General features: G+C 38.0%; 1 protein-coding gene across 1 annotated transcript; it reads right to left on the bottom strand.

Moving 5' to 3' along the window:
- Positions 1 to 1,198: 1,198 nt before the first annotated feature.
- LOC110443308 (transforming growth factor-beta-induced protein ig-h3-like) lies at positions 1,199 to 18,036 on the bottom strand. Its single transcript, XM_021487455.1, has 6 exons — positions 17,763 to 18,036; positions 12,825 to 13,039; positions 10,484 to 10,673; positions 9,637 to 9,738; positions 5,376 to 5,486; positions 1,199 to 1,431 (listed from the first exon to the last, which is right to left on the bottom strand). The coding sequence occupies exons 1-6, from the start codon at positions 17,965 to 17,967 to the stop codon at positions 1,298 to 1,300; spliced, it is 957 nt and encodes a 318-aa protein (XP_021343130.1). The 5' UTR covers positions 17,968 to 18,036; the 3' UTR covers positions 1,199 to 1,297.
- Positions 18,037 to 22,502: the final 4,466 nt, after the last annotated feature.

Genomic DNA, 22,502 nt, shown 5'->3' with positions numbered 1-22,502 from the left:
CCATTACATATCTGTCTTGTCATATAAACATCAATTAAAAGCTTAAGTGTTGAAAGTTTCTTAAAGATGGTGGTCGTTATTCCCTGGTTAAGGAAATGGCAACAACTGGTTAATCTCTTGTCAGTAATTTGTGATCAGGTGGGATTCAGTGCTGGGTTCCTTCGGCATGGTATTTTATCGAGATAACTACTCCTACTTACCAGGCCTGCAGTACATGTACGCATGCATGAACCACATGGTGTTCGTCATTTAATGATCTTAGCTGCTGATAGAACATTAAACCGAATGAAACCAAACCAGTTCCCATGACGAGAACTGTTTTATGCACCACATTTTATGGATATTTTTGGTGATGAACATTTAACATATATTTAAAATTGTGTAACTGTTTTGATTTAATTGTGTTTGTTAAATTAAACGTCTTGAGATTACCTTGCTACGTTTTTATTTTTTAAAACATTGTTGGACATTATGTTATGGATACGATAAACAAAAGTCAAGAGAAAGGTACTGCATTTAGTTGTCAGAATCGTGAAAACACAACTGAAGTGACGTCATAAGGAGGCTGTTTTTGAAATGAAGTACAAAGAGTCAATACCAATATCACCGACCTTCATTAACACATCTGTGATGGCACCTTTACAATTTAGTAGTTGAAACAGAAGGGCAGGTGAACAAAGTCCCTTAATTTATTAGTTTCAAAAGTTGATAGTACCGGTTAATTTCAGATATGGAGGATCTGTCATAAGTTTCCCTTCATATAAGATTGATGATTCAGGTTTTAAATATTTCATGTTTGCGAGCCTCTGTGGGGCAAATATGAATAATCCAAAACTAGTATCATAATACAAAGAAAACTATGTAATAGAGATCTGAAACGATGACAATTGCGTCCGCTTCACAATGACGTGACGTCATATTGATTGTTCCTATTCGATGGTGACGTCATTTCCGGATTGATATTACACACGTTACATCAACAAAAAATTTGTGATGGCCCTATGAAACTAACACGGCATTCATATAATATTTTTTGTTAGTAAAGTGTGTATTTTTTTTAACTGGTCTTACATATGAGATTGTAGGAGAACAAAAATACCATAATAAACAACCGCGAAAACTGCAATATCTAAGTATAAAAACACTTATAAAATATCAACAAAGTTTTATTTTGCAAAAAAATCATTGATTTGTTGGTATTTCAAAAAGACCGAATATCGATTAACATTTATTGTAATAAAAAAAAACCTGTTTAAATGTTCATCTCACTTGCTGTTTTATGCCGTTAGTTTCTTTTTTAGCGAACATCGTCGTCAGTCAACGACTCTAGAAGTCCTGGGGGCATAAAAACGGTGGCGGTTACGTGTGCGACGCCATTAGAGCATGTCCAGTCGGGTATGACCAATGGAGCGTCATTGACTGTGACATTTCCTAGGAGATAGATAAACACATGGTTACAATGTAAATGATTTACTTTCTTTTACAGAAAATATAATTTCAGATCGCCTCCGAAAATACTGTGTTAGTTTGTTTAGGGTATTTTGATAACGTCCCTTTATCAGCTAACATCCTATTGGATGGTGTCCACATTTGGACATGTGGCCTGTTCGTGTATGCGGAACAATCAAATGTAACATTCTTGGGTGCTGACCCTGGCGGACCTGAAAATGTTTATGCAGGCCTTTCAAGGCTTTGTCAGGGATCGTTTGAAAACAACTCTGGTCAAACCGGTTCAACCGCTTGGATAGTGATAAACGAAAAAGGCCTGGATCATAAGGTAAAATTGATTGCGTCGCTTTGATAGCTAAAATTATGCTGGGATGGTATCCACAGATCGTGTTAGGGTAAATTGGATTACGTCCCCTTAACATCACTTAGGATGGTATCAACATAATGTGTAAGGTGGCTTCACCACTCTTTAGGTTGTTATATATTCCCAGTGCTATGAGACAAGTAGTTCACTCAATAAACCCAAATGTATTTCTAATTTAGCGTTGATAATAATAATAGATAACATGCATGATCGTCCAAAGTTGGATGCTATTATCTAAAGGTCGAACGTTCCACGTTGACATGTACACATGTAGATTCCCTCTCATGTTTGGCTTAACTGTATGAGACATATAGGATGTTGGTTGTTATTGTCAACATAGTTATTCACTTTTTATAAATACAACAAGTGTTACAAAGTTCAAAATACAAGTGCTTGGAAATGGAAATAAAAAGGCCCTCGTGGCCTGAATCGCTCCTCTGTTTATTTTGCTTTGTGATTTGTGACTAGACTAGAGAAGTTGAAATGTTCTTGCTTACTTGATATATCTTATACACCCTATAAATCATATGACAAATCTGTTTAGTAAAATTTAATTTCAACAGTAGTTCAGATGAAGTCTTTTAAATCTTAACCTAAACTTTTCTTTACAGGGCCCCATCATTCTCGCCGATTGTTTCATTTAAATAACGCTTAATTCTCTTAGTCCAGAATGATCATACCAGTTTTAGGTAGATCATCTTTGTATTTTAACAATATACCCATATTTGCTCATCTGTGTGCCCAAGAATGAACACACTCGGTACAGCCCATTCCTGCTAATGTTTGGAAGACAACCCAGATTGCCAGTGGACTTGGCCTTCGGTATTCCCAGAGGAGAGGAACATCAGAGCCATTCTAGGTATATGGGTGAATTAAGGACACGTTTAAAGGAGTCCTATGAGTTGGTGAGCAGGATATCCGGGAAGGCCAAGAAGAGGCAGAAAGAAATATTCGATCGATGGGTAAGAGGAGCTACTGTGGAATGTGGTGACCGCGTTTTGGTCAAGAAGCTTGTTCATGACGAAAAACACAAGCTTGCTGACAAATGGGAGGACACAGTCTACATAGTACAGGAGCGACCTAACCCAGAAGTACCTGTGTTTAGAGTCAACGCCAGAGACAGGAAGTGGTCGTCCCAGAACTCTACACCGTAACCTACTGTTACCGGTGGGTGATCTTGGACTGACAGAAACTGTTCTGGAGAATGACCCGGTACAGACGATGAAAAAGGACAAGTTCAAACGAATTAGAAGGAAATCGGATAATGATGATGATGATGACGACAGGAGTGGACTGGAAACTGAGGATGATACGGATGAGGATGTGTACTGTGTAGCTGATCCACCAGTAAATGTGACAGGCGCCCCCAACAAGTACCCTTGAGGTCACAAATGCTGATGAGGACACAGTAACTTCAGGGGCTGAGGATGACGCCCCGATCGACCCTGAAGTTGGAGGTAGTGAGAGTAGCGATGACGATCGGACATCCGACAGAGAGGATAGTGCTCTCATTCTACCTCAGGAGGACTTGGCACCGTCAGATGAGGCTGTGAATACCGGTCCTGTGGTAACAGTTCCAGTACCGACTCCCAGGGAAATCCACTAGAAACAGATGGGTGCCCGCTTGGCAAGCTTCAGGAGATTATGTATTGAACCAGCAAGAGGTTGTCGAGAGGAAACCAGATTGGCTTATCAGGGCTACATACATACAGGAGTTGGCCAAATCAGGAACCCTAAAAGACCTTCCACAAACTGCATTGGACTACCTCCTAGTGATTATCAGCAGTAGTCATGTACCGTAAATGATGCGGAGATCATTTAAATTGTTGAGGGGGGAGTATACTTTTTATTATAGGGCATATATTTTGTATTGTTATTAATTGTTACTTATATACATATTGTAGGTATTATGTTTTGTTTTACATTTTTTTGTAAATGCATATGTTGTCTGGTGTGAAAGATAGTGTAAGGACCTTTAATGAATCTTCCTGTGTATGTTACATGTTCTTACCTGTGTGTGCATACGAGTGAGTGAGTGAGTTGTTATAACACCTGACTAAGGACGGGTCATATGATTGGTCAGGACGGATAACTCAGTTTACATGTGTAAAGGTTTTGGCCAACTTGGAGACTTTGCTCCTGACCAGCTGATATGAAAGACTTACATTTTTAGTTTGAATTTGGGGAAAAAGTCAAAAGTCGTTAGCTAATAAGTTTTTACTCTATTTGTTTAACAGGTTTTTGTTCATCTTATATAACAGAAAATGTAGGGATTATACCTTTTTTGTAATTCAATTGTGGCTATGTAATTTTATCTTTTTCAATCTAAAAGTACTTGACATTTTGTCTTGTTCAAAGTCAAGGTGAAATTGAGTATGTAAAGATAAGTCTTTTTGTTAATTTAACCTCCTACGAATTGACATTATATTCATAATGGTCAAATTATTTATAAGGGATATTTATATTATATTAGTGTATAGCTCCTGGTTGAACTTCAAATCGAACTAATTGAGAGGAATTGAGGGAAACCTCCACACCATAGCTGTGGAGTGAGTGTTCAATAGGTCTAGAGTGTTTTAATGTGTATATTACTATATTTCTATCTATAGAATGTATCTGGAATTTTAAAAGTGTGTATGAGTAATTTGCAATAGTAAAGTATAGGTTTTATAGTAATGACATTTATGTAATTGTTTAAAGAATGAATTTATAACTTTTTGGAAAAAATAACTGAATACATACATTCAAGTTACAGATTTAGAAATTAGTATATCAAAAAATATCATTGTATATGTACATTTGATAAGGTAAAATAGATATATAATATAAAATAGCATTTGTCAATAGAGTTATTTCCCTTTTCTATGTTATGTATGCAAGTATGTGGGGTATGTTCGGTTGCATGTAAGATTTATATGTTGTATTTGTTTTGTCAACAGGGTTTTTAATAGTGGACTTATAAACGTATCCAAAGAATACACCGGATCTTAGTTGTGATTGTGAACCCCGGTAACAAATGGCGCACACATCCCGTTTTGGCCCCAAACGAAGAAAACACCCTTCATATTTACCTTTCATCCCCTTGGTCTAGAGTGGTCAATACCAGCTTAAGTTAAAATATATCCAGTCATGTTTCATGGCCTTTTTTGTTTCTTCAGGCCCTGTGTGCTGAAAACAGCTTGACAACTTAGCTTTTGCTTAACTCTGTCAAATAGAACCTCTATCACTTGGCTCAGCATCGCAAATTAAACTCAGTTTGCAACGACATACATGTAATCACAATTAACCGCTGCAAATCTCAAAATACAAAGGAATTATTCAATACTTATCTAAACACCTAGGACCTGTTCGTTTATGCGGAACAACTAGTTTGTCTGTTTTTAAATGTAACATTGCAAGTATTAAAAAAAAAAGGCAGGCCTTACAAGGCTTTGTCAAGGCTCGCATGAAAGCAGTATTAGATTACTAGGTCTGACCACATTTCATAAACGAACAACTCTCGTCCAACCGTTTGGATCACAATAAACGAAAACAGCCCTGGGATTTATTTTTAGTTAGTTACCGTTTGTCATTGCCACGTTCAACGTCTGTCCTTCCATAGTATTGAGTGGTTCGCCGTTGTACATACCGGCAGTGAAGAAGGTCCCACGAACAATGTGGTTTCTCATCATTCCTGGAAATTATGGTTTTACTCTCATTTGCATAGCGTTACAACTGCCTTATTTAAACGAAACACAAGCAAGTCTCATAAATCAATGCAAAGCATGTCCTTATTTTCAAACAGCATTTTATTGTTTGATATTGTTTTGCCCTTTTGGTGAAATTTAGACAACATCGGGAATTTGAAGATACGATTTTCTGAATTTGTAAGCGGTCGTTATGTTTAAGGTCTATCATATTTTGGCCTCTGGAATACCATCCAGGACCATTCATTTCATGTTTGTTTTAAAAATGTTGTGATGGGAATTGATTGATAAAATTGATAACCCGACACTTACGTTTTACTAGTATCGTAAAGACTGTGAAACGGGAGGTAGCACTAGTTAAATATAAAGACTGTAAAACGGGAGGTAACACTAGTTAAATGAACTGTTTCAGGTGTACAACTAACGTTAAACAACACTAAGTTGTAAAGTTTGTATAGAAATTCTACGCTATTTATTATTTATCTATGTATGGCTTCATCATGACTGCATACAGACTTACACAATTAAGAATATTTCCATGTCGTATAAAATTGCTGAAGCATATCTGTAAACATTACCCTTGTACTTCAGTCGCAGATCTTTGTCCTGAATTATTTCTTTATAATAATAATAATTCGAAGTTCTTATATACCCCTTTATCACAATCTAGTTCGTAAGTCGTCTTAAAGCGGTTCACAAATTATCATCCGACGTTATATTGCCTTTGCAACCAGTCGGTATCTTTCTTAACTCACTGTAAACAAATCTAGCACTGCACAACCACGACCTCATTTACAGCTAAGTAGACTGGCACAAGCCTAGTAAAGTAGCTTGCCAAAGATATATGTACAACACAGTGCCGTGACGTGACTCCAACCGGCAAACCCTACGGTCATGAGCCTGACATCCTATAACTAGACTACTGTGCCTCCTTATCAGTAACCTTTCACCGACAATATTCTTTTTGACCTAATTTCTCCTTCCGGTGGTGGCACCTGTCTTCATATGGCCCTGTTTGACTCCTAACCAAACGTACACATACTCCTGATATTACATTATTTTTGAAATAAATGCCATATAAACATATAAGGCCTCCCAAACAATTGATATTGCCCTTACTTTATTTGCCGTTAACCATTCACCTACCCAACAGTCTTATTTGAGTAAACAATCACCATCGCCTCCAACAGACAGTACGTCAAACCTCCGCACCATTGCACAGACAAAACTAACCACCACCTACAAAACACTATCAGCTTCCCACTTATAGAACATCCACATCAAATCATCAACAGCTGCGAGAACACTCACACCAAATCATCAACAGCTGCCGAACACACACATCAAATCATCTACAGCTGTCAGAACACCCACATCAAATCATCTACAGCTGTCAGAACACCCACATCAAATCATCAACAGCTGCGAGAACATTCACACCAAACCATCAACAGCTGCCGGAACACCCACATCAAATCATCTACAGCTGCCAGAACACACACACCAAATCTGCCGAAACACCCACACCAAATCATCTAGAGCTGCCAGAACACACACACCAAATCATCTACAGCTGCCAGAACACCTACATCAAATCATCTACAGCTGCCAGAACGCCCACATCAAATCATCTACAGCTGTCAGAACACACACACCAAATCATCTACAGCTGCCGAAACAACCACATCAAATCATCTACAGCTGCCAGAACACCCACATCAAATCATCTACAGCTGCCAGAACACCTACATCAAATCATCTACAGCTGCCGAAACAACCACACCAAATCATCTACAGCTGCCAGAACGCCCACACCAAATAATCTAGAGCTGCCAGAACGCCCACACCAAATCGTCTACAGCTGCCGAAACGCCCACATCAAATCATCTACAGCTGCCAGAAAGCCCACACCAAATCGTCTACAGCTGCCGAGACACCCACACCAAATCATCTACAGCTGCCAGAACGCCAACATCAAATCATCTACAGCTACCGAAACACCCACACCAAATCATCTACAGCTGTCAGAACACCCACAACATCAAATCATATACAGCTGTCAGAACACCCACACCAAATCATCTACAGCTGCCGGAACACCCACATCGAATCATCTTCAGCTGCCAGAACGCCCACACCAAATCATCTACAGCTGCCGATACACTCAAACCAAATCATCTACAGCTGCCAGAATACCCACACCAAATCATCTACAGCTGCCAGAACACCCACACCAAATCATCAACAGCTGCCAGAACACCAACATCAAATCATCTACAGCTGCCAGAACACCTACATTGTACATCAAATCATCTACAGCTGCCGAAACAACCACACCAAATCATCTACAGCTGCCAGAACGCCCACACCAAATCATCTAGAGCTGCCAGAACACACACACCAAATCATCAAGAGCTGCCAGAACGCCCACACCAAATCGTCTACAGCTGCCGAAACGCCCACCTCAAATCATCTACAGCTGCCAGAACGCCCACACCAAATCGTCTACAGCTGCCGAAACGCCCACCTCAAATCATCTACAGCTGCCAGAACGCCCCCACCAAATCGTCTACAGCTGCCGAAACACCCACACGAAATCATCTACAGCTGCAAGAACGCCCACATCAAATCATCTACAGCTGCCAAAACACCCACACCAAATCATCTACAGCTGCCAGAACACCCACACCAATTCATCTACAGCTTCCGGAACAACCACATCAAATCATCTTCAGCTGCCAGAACGCCCACACCAAATCATCTACAGCTGCCGAAACACTCACACCAAATCATCTACAGCTGCAAGAATGCCCACACCAAATCATCTACAGCTGCCAGAACACCCGCACCAAATCATCTACAGTTGCCAGAGCACCCACAACATCAAATCATATACAGCTGTCAGAACACCAACAACATCAAACCATCTACACCTGCCGGAACAACCACATCAAATCATCTACAGCTGCCAGAACACCCACATCAAATCATCCACAGCTGCCAGAACACACACATCAAATAATCTTCAGCTGCCAGAACACCACAAACATCAAATCATCTACAGCTTCCAGAACACCCACAACATCAAATCATATACAGCTGCCAGAACACCTACATCAAATCATCCACAGCTGCCAGAACACACACATTAAATCATCTACAGCTGCCAGAACACCACAAACATCAAATCATATACAGCTGCCAGAACACTCACAGCATCAAATCATCTACAGCTGCCAGAACACCCACAACATCAAATCATATACAGCTGCCAGAACACCTACATCAAATCATCCACAGCTGCCAGAACACACACATCAAATAATCTTCAGCTGCCAGAACACCACAAACATCAAATCATATACAGCTGCCAGAACACCCACAACATCAAATCATATACAGCTGCCAGAACACCCACAGCATCAATTTCATCTACAGCTGCCAGAACATCCACAACATCAAATCATCTACAGCTCCCAGAACACCCACATCAAATCATTTACAGCTGCCAGAACACACACATCAAATAATCTACAGCTGCCAGAACGCCCACACCATATCATCTACTGCTGCCAAAACACCTGCATCAAATCATCTATAGCTGCCAGAACACACACATCAAATCATCTACAGCGGCCGGAACACACACATCAAATCATATACAGCTGCCAGAACACCCACATCAAATCGTCTATAGCTGCTAGAACACACACATCAAATCGTCTACAGCTGCCAGAACACACACATCAAATCGTCTACAGCTGTCAGAACACCCACATCAAATCATCTACAGCGGCCGGAACACACACACCAAATCATATACAGCTGCCAGAACACCCACACCAAATCGTCTATAGCTGTCAGAACACCTACATCAAATCATATACAGCTGCCAGAACACACACATCAAATCATCTACAGCTGCCAGAACACCTACATCAACTCATTTACAGCTGTCAGAACACCCACATCAAAGCATCTACAGCTGCCAGAATACCCACATCAAATCATCTCATCAAATCATCTACGGCTTCAAAACACAACAACCTTAAAAGACACATATGACACCCCACTCTCTTCCAAACAGATCACAGCAATCCACAAACACCTCACTACTGTGCCCAAAATGATACTCACGTCGAATTGCAGTGCCATTCTTGTATAATTTCTTGAACTGGTCTGGAGGAAGCTTTTGGAAGGCTGCATCGTTAGGAGCAAACACTGTGATAGGAGCATGTCCTTCAAAAAGGTAAACATAGGTGTTGAAATAAAATCAAATATTACAAATAAACAGAAGCGTTGATGCACAATGAGTTATTTGTTCTTAAAGTCACAAAAAAGCAAAACACACACAATTGAAAAAGAGCATTCGATATCAAAAACAGTTCTAAAGATGTTTGATTTGTCATGAAAATAAAACTAACATGTACTATCAGTGAAAGTAATTATTGGGCCTGAACAAAATGTCCCTGTCTTATTACGTTCATTACCCATTATAATACTGTATCCATATCAGACTTACCTAAAAGTGTATACAAACCACAAATGGTATGAATACCTAAACGTGTATTCGTACCGGAACTTTTATCTATATTTGAAGTTGTGTTCATACCTGAGAATGTATCGATACATGAAAGCGTATCTATATCTGAAAGCAGTTCTTTACCTGAACAGTTACACTCTAAAGTCGGCATCAGCTCAGCGCTATTGCTAGGAAACAAGTACAACAATATACCACAGCCAGCACACATACATTCAAGACGGCATACATTACGCATATGGAGCATCGTCTTTAATTGACCAAATAAAACCTAACAATGCCAAACCAAATAACCATACAAGAATGTGTATCCATGTTTCAAAGTGTATATATACCTGCAAGTCTATATATACCTGAACGTGTATCCATACTTGAAGTGTATCCATTTAAAAGTGTCCCATACCTGACCTTTTATCCATACCCATACTTGAAGTGTATCCATACCTGAAAGAAGCCCCGTCATGTTTCCATCTATCATCCCATAATACATGAAACGGAATATTGGAAAGCTCAAAAGTCCGGAAACACTTCCAAACTCTGGGGTCATCACCATGACGCGATCCACCAAGTGCAGCACTCCATTTGTGGCATTGATGTCGGTAAGGGACACAGCACATCCGGAAGCCGTCAGAACCTCAAAAATGTATATTGACACAATAGATAATATAAAACTATGCCTAGATATACTGAACTTTGTTATTCTTTTCTATTGGTTCTAGTGCAATATTTATAATAATAATTATAATTATATATAGTTCGTAGGTCGTCTTCAAGCGGTTCACAAATTATTATCCGTGGTTATAGGGCCTTTGCAACCAGCCAATATCTTTTCTTACTCCCTGCGGAGTATACAGCCGATGCTGCTATTTCGGCGCTCACAGCTAGTATTCTACAATTCTAGCACTACCCAACCACGTACACATTTACAGCTGAGTAGACTGGAACAAGCGGAGTAAAGTATCTTGTCCAAGGATACAACATAGTGCCGTGACGTGACTCGAACCCGCAACTCTTTGGTCACGAGCCCGGCGTCCTACCACTAGACTACCGTGCCTTCAAATCGACACATTTACAAGGTGTATACCACCTCACCACATCACGTTTAAGCAAATACTTCGTTTGAACAATGAAACATGTCGTACAAAATGTAGCTTAATTAATTTGACAAATAATCGTAGTGATAGATTATTGTTTAACATTAGTCAAATCTGTACCTTGTATTTTGATTAGAGGTTATAGTCCAAAAATAATGTATGCATATTTGATATAAATTTTGTTAATTTCATATTATCTGAGCCAAATATACAATATGTGACATTATGCATACAGTCACAGGATTCAACAGTCCAGAAGTTACGCGAAAAGAAAAATAGCCCTGTAATTAGTCAGGGTACCGTTCAAACATTGACATGCATTGAAAGTTTGGCAACTCAAAGAATAGTTTAAGTGGCCCTTACTCGAAAGGTTAAAACTAAGCAAAGGTATAGTTGTGGGATCGCACAACGTTACACGATGTGCGGTGTGCGCAAGATGTCTGCACAGTGTGTGGACTGTCGTTGTGCGATAATTTTCGTGGTTGGAGTAAATTGAGGAATGGCTTAACAATATATACGGTTTCGTGTTTAAACATACAAAATTGATTTTTTAAGTATGTTTCAATATTCTATCTACATCTTTAAGCTTATCTTTCTATCTAGACTTTTTTATATTTAGAAATGATGTTTTCCTGAATCGACACATGAAAAATGTACAACAAACATGGACAAGGTCCCATATATAGGTAAACAAAGCCACTTTGTACAAGTACCTGGACCGTAGTTTACCTCACCTGGGGCACTTACGTAGCTCGTCGAGGTGTGAAAATCCAGGCGAAGGGGCGCTATAGACCAAACCGAATACAACAAATTCTTAGCGTTCAGTTGCGTTTTTATAATGGTCATACGGTTTCATATATCAGCGCTCTGTGTCAGGCACAGGCCAGGTAAAACTCTGGCCACCTCATCAATATCTTCTTTAACTGTTCTGTTACCTTGGAGCCAAACCCATTCCTGACAATGTAACGGTCACTGTAATGCTGTGTAACACACACTGTAAAACTGTACATAATCTTAATTGCTGTGATGAGAAATTAATATATATACATTTGTATATTGTACATTTTTGCATACACGCCTTCCGTATGTTTTTATTTCGTAATATTGATCAACAAATTGTACCAAATCGCACAGTTGTGCGGAAAGAAGCGCACAACCGGGCGAACGAAAGTTGTGCGGACGGTGCGTGCACGATGTATGCGCTATGTGCGCACACTATTTTTGGTGCGTTTGACGTGACACAACTGTACCAGGACCAAAGATTTTACGAAAGGGAAGGAATGATTAGTTTAATGGGAACATTCGCGGTTTTAGTTGTCAGTGATAGACAATGCACAAACGAAGAATAATCTTAACGTCAAGATCAACACATGATATATTCCAGTTGGTAAGCAATATAGAAATAGCAGTGTTGCAGGACCACAAACTGTCGACAATCCTAATCCTGCTTTCAATGCAAAGGTCATTCGTTGCATTAGTGTTGTACAAGGTTCAGATACATTCCTCAAACTCATCATACTTTCAAATGAATGTCATAAAGCCACAGAAAATCGCGAGGCAAATTTTTAATAGATGTTTTCAAATATTTAGACATATTCATTATGTTGATAAAAATACTGCTTCATTGTCTATTTCGATTATACTGCTCAACATTATCAAGTGTACATTTTAAAAAGATACATTGTCCTTACCGTGCCTCCCTTATAGAGATTAATTCTGATAGGCAAATCTTTATCCTGGCTGATCAGAATTTCTTCGTCTTGAAACTCCGACTTGTAATGGCGACCGGAAGTAATGTGATATTTAAGTGTAGTCCTTGCGAATTCAGTATCATTAAAGTTATCTTTCATGTCATCAGAAAGATTTTCAAAAGCATCGTTTGTTGGCACGAACACAGTGAATGGCCCTGGTAAAACAAAATCCTTATCATCACCTGTTCTATATACAGAGTTGCCTTTACATGTATCAGAACACAGTGCAGTTAATTGTCCTTATACTGTTGCAACAAGTAAGGTCGTATAATGTCGACTGACATAATATACATGTACCAATAAATAATACATATATATAAAGCATTCCACAATGCCAACTCAATTTTGATCACAAACGGTACTTTAATATTTCATGGTTCCGTGTTCCTTATCGTACAATTTGGTGTCAACATCGACTAAATAAATCAATATTTCCTCTATCTGATAAAATCAAACCATTATTTTTAGTCTGTTTACCTCACTGTCCTAAGAAGGACAGCTCTTTCCATTTCAAAAAAGTATGACTGGGTTAGGGAGGTGTGCTCTTATTGAAAACATTCTTGGTTTGACAAGATTTATTTTTATTTGGTTTAACGTACTATTAACGTGCTTCCATATATGTAAGACATGTATGCAATAGAGTATGTGAACTGGAGACAGTTTTTTGGAACCCCCTGCAGAATTGGGGATTTGCTTTTGTGTCCTCTATCTGAGACACAAAAAGCAACCAAAATAAATCTGCTGCACCCATTGCAATATTTGGGATCTTTATCTTTTTTTCTACTTTCTACAACTGACTACCTTTCATTTACTACTAGCGCCTTGCTCGGCAACACCCCACTTTTGGCGTTCGCCCATGTGAGGTAGGCAATGGGTTCTGTCCCCAGGCCGGGACATACTAAAGTCCTTAAAAATGGCAGTTGTTATTCCCTGCTTAACGTTCAGCATTAAGGGGAATGGCAACAACTGGTTCACCCGTTGTCAGTATAATGTGACCGGGCGGAAAGCTGTGCTGGGTGCTTTCGACATGGTATTTCAGTGAGATAGTAGTTTAAAGTCGGCATCAGATCCGCAAGCACGCATACACTACACACATGGAGGCACGTCCTTAAATGACCTTAGCTGTTAATAGGACGTTATACAAAATTCAACCAAACCAAACCAAATGGTAAATAAATATGCCTCTTTGCGATAGCGCGGACCTACGGAGGAGCATTAGGGCCATGTTAAAAACCCATAGTTTTTTCATGTTAATAACTCGAAATTTCGACTTAATAACCCGAAATTTCAAGATAAGGATTTTCAGAAGGTGGTCCATGGGCGAAGCAACGGTGGGGCTTTAGGGGGAGGGAGGGGAGCTATACCTCCCGAAGCTGTAGGAATACAAATACAGTCGAACCTCGTTATCTCGAACTCTTTTAACTCGAAGACCCCGTTAATATCTTAGTATTTCACCGGTCCCGGCCAAGTCTCTTCTTTATCTTAGTAAATAAAACTCTGATCATTCGAACCCTGAAAAGACGAAAAACTCGGATACCTCGAAGTAAGATATTGGTTTCAATAGCGTAAATCCAACATCAAAACATCGTCTACCTCATAGTGTTCGAATTTCATTTTGTCACCTATTAATTTTCTGATGCAAATAAAATGCAACCGTACGACATCTCGCCATTCGTGTTTATCAACATCTTTCGCGAGTAGACTAATCCGTAAAAAGATTTTACGATAATGCTTCAGACTGTAAAGTGTGCGGACTGTCAAAACCATGATGTTTATAATAAAAAACAAACTTCATCAATGTTGATCAACAGTTTTCTGTACTTCCTGCGAGTCCGTTTAATGAGTTGTTCACCCAAACAGACGACAGTGCAAACCGGGAAATTGGTCACAAAGCGTGGTCATGCATAAAAGAGTTCCACAGTTAAAATTACAACCTAAGACAGCTTCACAAGTTCATGTTTTTACAGGAGCCAGTATGGCTTTGAAAGTCGATCGAGAGATTTAAGAACAATACGATAATTGCTGTTGATTACATCGAGTTGAGACGGTGTCAGGTGTCATATTTAGCTTTAATGAATTAATTAGTTACATGTACGATATATTATGTTTGGGTTTTCATTTACAGAATCAACTATCCGTAAGCTCCATTACAGTAATTGGTTTTAGACTTGCGCACTTTCATTTCCGCATTATATAGTACGAGGACGAACACAGCGGGATAGTTCGATTTTTAAATGTAACACTTCAGAAGTAAAACTTGACGGACTTGCAAATACAAATGCAGACATGGAAAGACTTTGCCAAGTTCTAACCTAGTCAAAAACAACATTTAATCACTAGGCCCGTCCATATTTAATAACGAATTCACACTATGGTCCTACCGTTTTGATCGCGTTAAACGAAAGTACGTTTTTCGGAAATAAATCACTCTACAATATTTTTGTAAGCGTGTTTATTGTAAAATTACATACCTGTATTTGTTATATTGATTACGTATATCATTCATCGATTGATTATAAGCATTGGTTATTAATAAAATCAACAACTGTTAGTGCTATGTCCAACAGCATTTCATACCAAATTTATAAACCCGCATAACTCGAATACTCGGATAACTCGAAGTTTTTCCACGACCCCGTCGACTTTGAGATAGCGAGGTTCGACTGTAGATGAATATTTTAGTTTCTATTGTTTTCTTTTATTTGAGCATGCATAGTCAGTGCAGATATACTGGTTTCGCCTAAAGCACAAAGCCCCTATAGAAGGGTCAAATGACCTATAATTGAAATCTAGAAGAGTTTTGGTGAAATCTTAGGCATTTTAAAATGTATTAAAGCTTAATAATTTAACACAGTTGGATGTACTTTGGATTTTATTTTAACCAGATTCTGCCCAGTCCGGATCTTTGTGCAAACCGGCCAAATTATTTGGACTTTAACTATTTTACATCATTGATTAATACTGGACTAATACACCTGCTTTGGTTTCCCGGTCTCATACTCTCTATACATGTACAGTATTTAACATTCTTTCTTTTAATCTACATCACTTTCTGCTCTAGTTCTGCTCATTTTCAACTTTCACCAACAAAAATTATATAGGAAAAAGATGATATTCACAAGAAATATTCGTTTATCATTTCAATTATCGCCATCGATATGAAAAAAATATTATAAAGATAATGTATTATGATATCCGGAAGAGCTGAAAATGATTGGTCAACTGTTAACTTTCCTGTCTAGTGATAAGGGCTGTACTAGGCTAGAACGTGTTCTGTTGCCGGTTCACAGAGAGTTTATTTATTAATGTTAAGAAGTTATAAGACAAGGAAACAGAGCCGGTTAACAGAATGAGTTTGAAGTTTAATCAATAAAGCTAAAGAATTAAAGACCAAATACGTTTGCCGGTTTACACAAAGATCCAGATTGAAGAGATTCTGATTTCAACAGTTATTATTATCTTGGAATTTCGAATTATTAAGTCGAGATTTCGAGTTATTATCTTGAACTTTCCGAGTTATTTTCTTGAAATTTTGAGTTATTATCTTGAAATTTTGAGATAGTAAGTCGTAATTTCGAGTAAGTAAGCTTTTGTTGTCCTTCGTTTTCTAGCGCCTCGCTTGGCATTAACTCACTTTCGGTTTTCACGATGAACGTTTGCCAAGGTGAGGAAGGCAATCGATTCGGTTCTGGCCCCATGCAGAGGACTTCAAAGGTCATTAAAATGGTAACAACTGTTATTCCCTGTTTAACATGCAGCATAAGGGTAAAGTTAACAACGATGGGCTAATTTGTTCCGAAGGCGGGACATACCAAAGTCCTTAAAACATTCAGCATTTAGGCAAATGGCAACAACTGGTTAACGCGTTATCAGAACAATGTGACCGGGCGGGGCATNACAATACTGGATTTAATAATTTATGGACTTTCCAAATATCATGTACAATTAATAGACAATGCTTGAAAAATATCATTAAGCAGAGATTATGCGATCAATTCATTCAAAGTTGGTTTCATGATGTTGAAACCTCCTCGCGAGGGCAAGTTTACTCCTTATTCAAATTTCAGTTTAATATTGAACCATATCTTTTAAAGCTAAATCGTAATGAACGAAAAGTAATATGTAAATTTAGAACATCAAATATAAAATTTCCTATAGAAACAGGAAGATGGAATAGAGTCCCACGCGAGGAAAGGTTATGTCCCCTATGTAATAACTGTGTTGGGGACGAATACCACTACTTATACCAATGTACTAATGTATCTGTTGTAGCTCTTAGACAACTTTATATACCAAATTATTATTATGTCAACCCAACTTATATCAAAATGAAAGGAATGTTCTCAATTTGTAACACGGTACTCTTAACAAAAGTAAGTAAATTTATACAAAGAGTAATGAAGCTACTTAATATCTAAAATAATTTAGCTAAAAGAATTATTGAAATGGGTTGTTATTGTATGAATTGTATCATGTGTCATATTATGTGAGTACTATGTCCATCAATGTATTCTATGTATTATGTACCAGGTTTCCTTCATTTACGTATTAGGAAAAACCGAAGACAACCAATCAGTGCGTTAACTTTTATCGTTGTTCTATTCCTACACAATTAACCATATTTACAGTGATGTCTCACGAGGCATTACTGCTTTTTCTGCTGTAAAAATATTGTGATTCTATCGAAATTTTGCAATGGTACATGCATGATGATGTATGGCAGATCTTGTAATGATCGTTCATTTCAACTAACATATAATCCCTAAGCTTAATCCTGACACAATGTTTCTCTAAGCAAACATCAACACTTTGATTGTCTGGCTCAACTTTCTGATATTAAATTCATATAATAATTCAGATAATTTGTCCGATATTTACCCTGTCCAGCAAGCGTTGTGTTTAAGCCAGTGGTAGTCAGGTATGAAACAAACGTTGTTGCGCCTAAAGCCCTTGCCAATGTCACAATGTTGTCAACGTCCCCCTGGATAGCTAATATTCCGTACGGTGCACTTGTTGATTCTAAGGTAAGGAATATACAAGCCACAATTGATAAACGTAGTATTGACAATTCTTGTACCGACATTTCTAGTAAGAAATAATATGATCTAGGCTAACTTTTACTTTCCCTAAATCTACGAACAACTTATCTGATGTCCTGTATGATAACCTAGTTTAAGATCGCCTGATAAGAGGTATAGCAAAACTTAAGCCTTTGCATCATTGCCGTATGGAATTTTTTAATAGATATTTCAGAATGCTTTAAGTAGTCTGTTTTCCAATGTTCAGTCCGTTGGACGAAGCATCCCGCTAGGTTTTACACACCGTATCTTATTTAACCCTGATTGTTAAAGGGGCATCACGGTGAAGTAACTTTATACTACATAAACATAACAAGTGAGACTCCTTATGGAAAATAACGATCGGATTTGGCTGAAATAGATTCATAAAAATGATAAAATCTAAGAAAATCATCGGTATTTCTACCTGTCTGATGACTAACGTTTTGTTCAGGGATTTTCCTCTACTAGCGCATGCGCATAGCACACCATTTCTTTGTAAACAAAATGACTGGCCGTGTGAAGTACTAGTAAGCGAAAGAAAAGTGTTGTACCGTGTCAGCTACGAAACGAAAAGTTGCCAAATGGTCAAAAGATAGCGCAAGGAGTACGTTACGGAATCATTATTGCAGGTGGGCAGTATTTAAAGGAGAAAATAACTGCCGTAGCAGTTAGTACGGTGCATGTATTCTTCCGGATAGCCGGTAAAGCTGAAATGGAATCGACAGAAATGCTAGCGCTGTTTATGTTATGAATACATATCTAAAACTATTAAGCTCGCTAGTATCTTTGTCTGAGTTTGAACACAGATGAACTTAGTTTAATATTTTAATAAGCATGTATTGGACAGAGTTTACTTTGTGTTTCTATAATTATACAGTGGTTTATGCGAAAGGAAGGGATAAGTGACTGGTTAGTTTGATTTTTCCATGAGGCCCTCTAAGGGATAACTGTTGTGATGGCCCACGGCGTATTTTCTGGGTCACCGAGATACGTGTTATCGAAGTCCGTGGATTTACATAATTTATAATATTACCGGGTTCAATAAAATGGTATGATTTTATTATATTGCTGAATTAAACGATTATTTTTGGTTTTACATGCAAGATTGAAATTAGTACTAATATGAATATCCGGCCTCCTCTGCCCCGGCAACAAAAAAAAAAAAATCAGAAAGGTTTGTCCCTTGGTGTAGGGAAGGTGTTTAGCCACGTACCATCTGTACCAGCCACATTCCGGTACTAAATTCAATATGTATTTAAATATATCTACTTTATGTGTATGCCTATTATCATTGTTGACATTTAATTGTAAATGTATGACGGGAGAAGGCTATGATAAATTGTAAAAATGTGTGCCCCATCCCTTGTTTAATCTTATTGGCAACAAATTTATGTTTAAAGCTAAATAAATTTAAATTCTGAATATTGGCAAGTGTGCAATTAACTTCTAATGATGAATAGTTACTGTTCAATAAGTTTAAATACGGACTTAGAAATCATATAACTTGGTTTCATAGTGCGGTAAGAAGTTGCAGTTGCCTGACGGCCGCTCTCTGTCGGCCTCTTTGGAAACCGTTTCATCTCGCTCGCACCACTTGTGTTTACTGCCTATTCAGGTGACGTTATCGGCGCTATTTTTAGCAGGGCTTTCCCGAACAATTCAAGTGGTCAAACTGGACATTTGGAACGGACTATGAATATGGGGATAGCGTTGTAACATAAGTGGAAGTGCATACAATACTTACATTCATTAAAAAAAAACACGCCTTTTCACGTGACGTCCCTTTAAGTCGTCGCTGGAAATCATGAAGAAATCTAATGCATTTCAAACGACTGGAAAACAATTCCGGCTACTGGAAATATGCTGAACATATCTATCATTACATGTCGGACGTTTGGGCGGAATTTAATAGTGAATTTCAATCTTAAAGCAAGCGCAATATTAACACTTAACATGTTGTATGAGAATATTAACACGTGCATCAAGCCTGATATTTGTAGAAAGAAGCGAAGGTTTTACACCCACTGACATGCATGTGGGATATCTCTGTTGACCTTTTGTACAGAAACATTCCGTTATACCGAATATTGTTACAAGTCTAATTTTCTTTTCGAAAAAATAACTGTCTCTACAATTTAAGGCTATCTGAAAGCTGCTGATCTTTTCAATAAAATATGAGTCACCATAGCCACTGTCAATGATAAAATTGACGTTGTCTTTTACCTTTAAGTTTATGTTTATATATTCCATTTGTTTTTGTCGACCATTTGTTAGCCATAATGACCTATCCTGTGTTGATTGGGCGCTATGCATGTACATGTGATAATAATAATACAAATGTAACTTAACTGTTTATGATGATGTCTGTTGTTATTGTTACATGATTAATTTGGTTTTACTTATCATCGTTCTAGTTGATTGAGCAACGAACTTATATGTAGATCTCTTACACGAGATCATTTCAATCGTAACTATATATATTGGATAACACGGACGGAAAGGTGTTGTTTGTACAAATGACATAATTTCGTTGAAAAGTACGTTTATATCGTGTACCGCTCATGTTCAAATGTATTTATCCGTGCAATATATTTGTCTGTTTTGTCGAAGGTAGGAACANGAGAGAGAGAGTTTGTGTGTGTGTGTGTGTGTGTGTGTGTGTGTGTAGAATCGAGGTTATTCTTCTGCATCTTCTACTTATGAACAATGTAAAAACCATGATTGATCTGCTGCCCCAGTTGCGACCTTTGGATCCTCTAATTTTGTTCTTTTTCTCACTCATATTGGTGTCTCCATTAGCCCCTTAGCAGTATAGGAGCTGCTTACAGAACCTTGGTTTGCTTCTTCTCCCACTTCTCAGCGGATTCAGAACAATCCAAGAAAGATCTGTTCCCCAGTTTCCTCTTCCTATCTACTTGTTCTTTCTCTTCTCGCGGTCTCCCTAGGTACTACGGGTTCGCATGTTTTCAGGATACTATGTACAGAGGTAGTGCTATGTCCGGTAACGACGGCATATCATTGATATGAAAACTAAAGTGACCCCTTGAATAGATAGACAATGAATACACGTGTGACAAATGTTGCGTTGTGAAATTATTGTTGATTTGAGTAACGAATTGTCTTTCGTTTTAAAAGTTTTAGAGTATTAAAAATGTATATACTTGATCATGAGTCAAACAATGATTTGAGATGTTACGGCCCGTTGCTTATATAACTTTATTAATCGGATGTGGTCACTCCACTCTCCCTGATAGTCGTGTTCAACCAAACTCGACGTCTGACAGAATTACGCAGTAATCTAACTTCTGGTAAAAGAGACTCCTTTCCCCGAATGGGACCAGAGAAGAAATTATAAGGACGTTTGTCACCTCCATTGTCTGAACAAGTACGAACAAATCTCACATTGCCTCATATCGAAAATGCTATCTCGTGGTTTTCTTGTAAGGTCAAATAGGCAAAGGAAAACGTCAATGTAACTAAAAAGACATTGATATTCGCCCATGGGTTATCGGTTTAATTTCAGCTTGACCGTTTTGGGGACACACTAAAACCCAGGACGGACCGTGATGGTTACTTCCGTATCTATGAGCTTTTAGTCCGCGTCGGGAAAGTCGGCAGATGACACCTCACATGCGTGATGATACTCTATCTTGCAACACACCCTGTCTCTTGCATACACACACGCAAGCACGCATACACTACACACACGGAGGTACGTCCTTAAATGACCTTAGCTGTTCATTATTATTATTATTTCCTTTATTTCCTCCAAAAACGAAGAGTTACAGAAATAACGAACAAAACACTATTGAAAAGAGAAGAAAATGCATTCACAATCATGGTCACACCCTGACATAGTGACTCACACATGCACATGGACAGACACACACATAAGAGAATAATAATAGTACACGCATCATACCATAAAGTACTATAAACACAACACAATGATATAATAGGTACTATTACAGTCATTATACGGTGATAATTATGATGATAGACAGTATAACACTAATCATATATTACATCACACATTGATATAATAGACATATTTACACTCCTCAGACTACATTATCATATAATAGTATAGACAGTAATCCACTTCTCGTACTAAGCAATCATACAACATTGTAATAAACAGTATTACAAGCATCACACTATAAATTATACAGCATTATTATAGACAGTATTACTGTTACATAAGTCTTACAATACAATCATACATTGAGTAGAACCCGTTGCACGAAGTCATACAACATAGTCATACAGTGGTGTGAAATACACAACATACAATATAATAATTAACTTGAAGAAACAGCGCAACCATACAATGATTTCAGTTGTAGTAATACATCTCACAAGATTAATTCATACAATACAAACAATATTATGAATGGTAGTAAGTTGCACTAATCAACAGGAAAGACGTAGGAAATGCTTGCCTACTAATATGAATACAAAAATATATGTATTTCATGTATTCATCTTGCTGAAGCGTGAGGTACACACAAGTAAATTAGTGATCATATTACTCAGTATACAACATTCAAATATCTAA

Source organism: Mizuhopecten yessoensis, unplaced genomic scaffold (assembly GCF_002113885.1).
Source record: "Mizuhopecten yessoensis strain PY_sf001 unplaced genomic scaffold, ASM211388v2 scaffold716339, whole genome shotgun sequence".
In the NCBI taxonomy this organism is placed as follows: Eukaryota; Metazoa; Mollusca; class Bivalvia; order Pectinida; family Pectinidae; genus Mizuhopecten; species Mizuhopecten yessoensis.
The sequence above is the reverse complement of the archived record's forward strand: the minus strand, read 5'-3'. Positions and strand labels throughout refer to the sequence as shown.

Coding starts and splice junctions, on each gene's coding strand:
- LOC110443308 (XM_021487455.1), bottom strand. CDS start 17,967: ATGTCGGTACAAGAATTGTCAATACTACGTTTATCAATTGTGGCTTGT. Junction 13,040..17,762: donor CACAACGCTTGCTGGACAGG/GTAAATATCGGA, acceptor TTGTTTTACCAG/GGCCATTCACTGTGTTCGTG. Junction 5,487..9,636: donor GAATGGCACTGCAATTCGAC/GTGAGTATCATT, acceptor CATAATTTCCAG/GAATGATGAGAAACCACATT.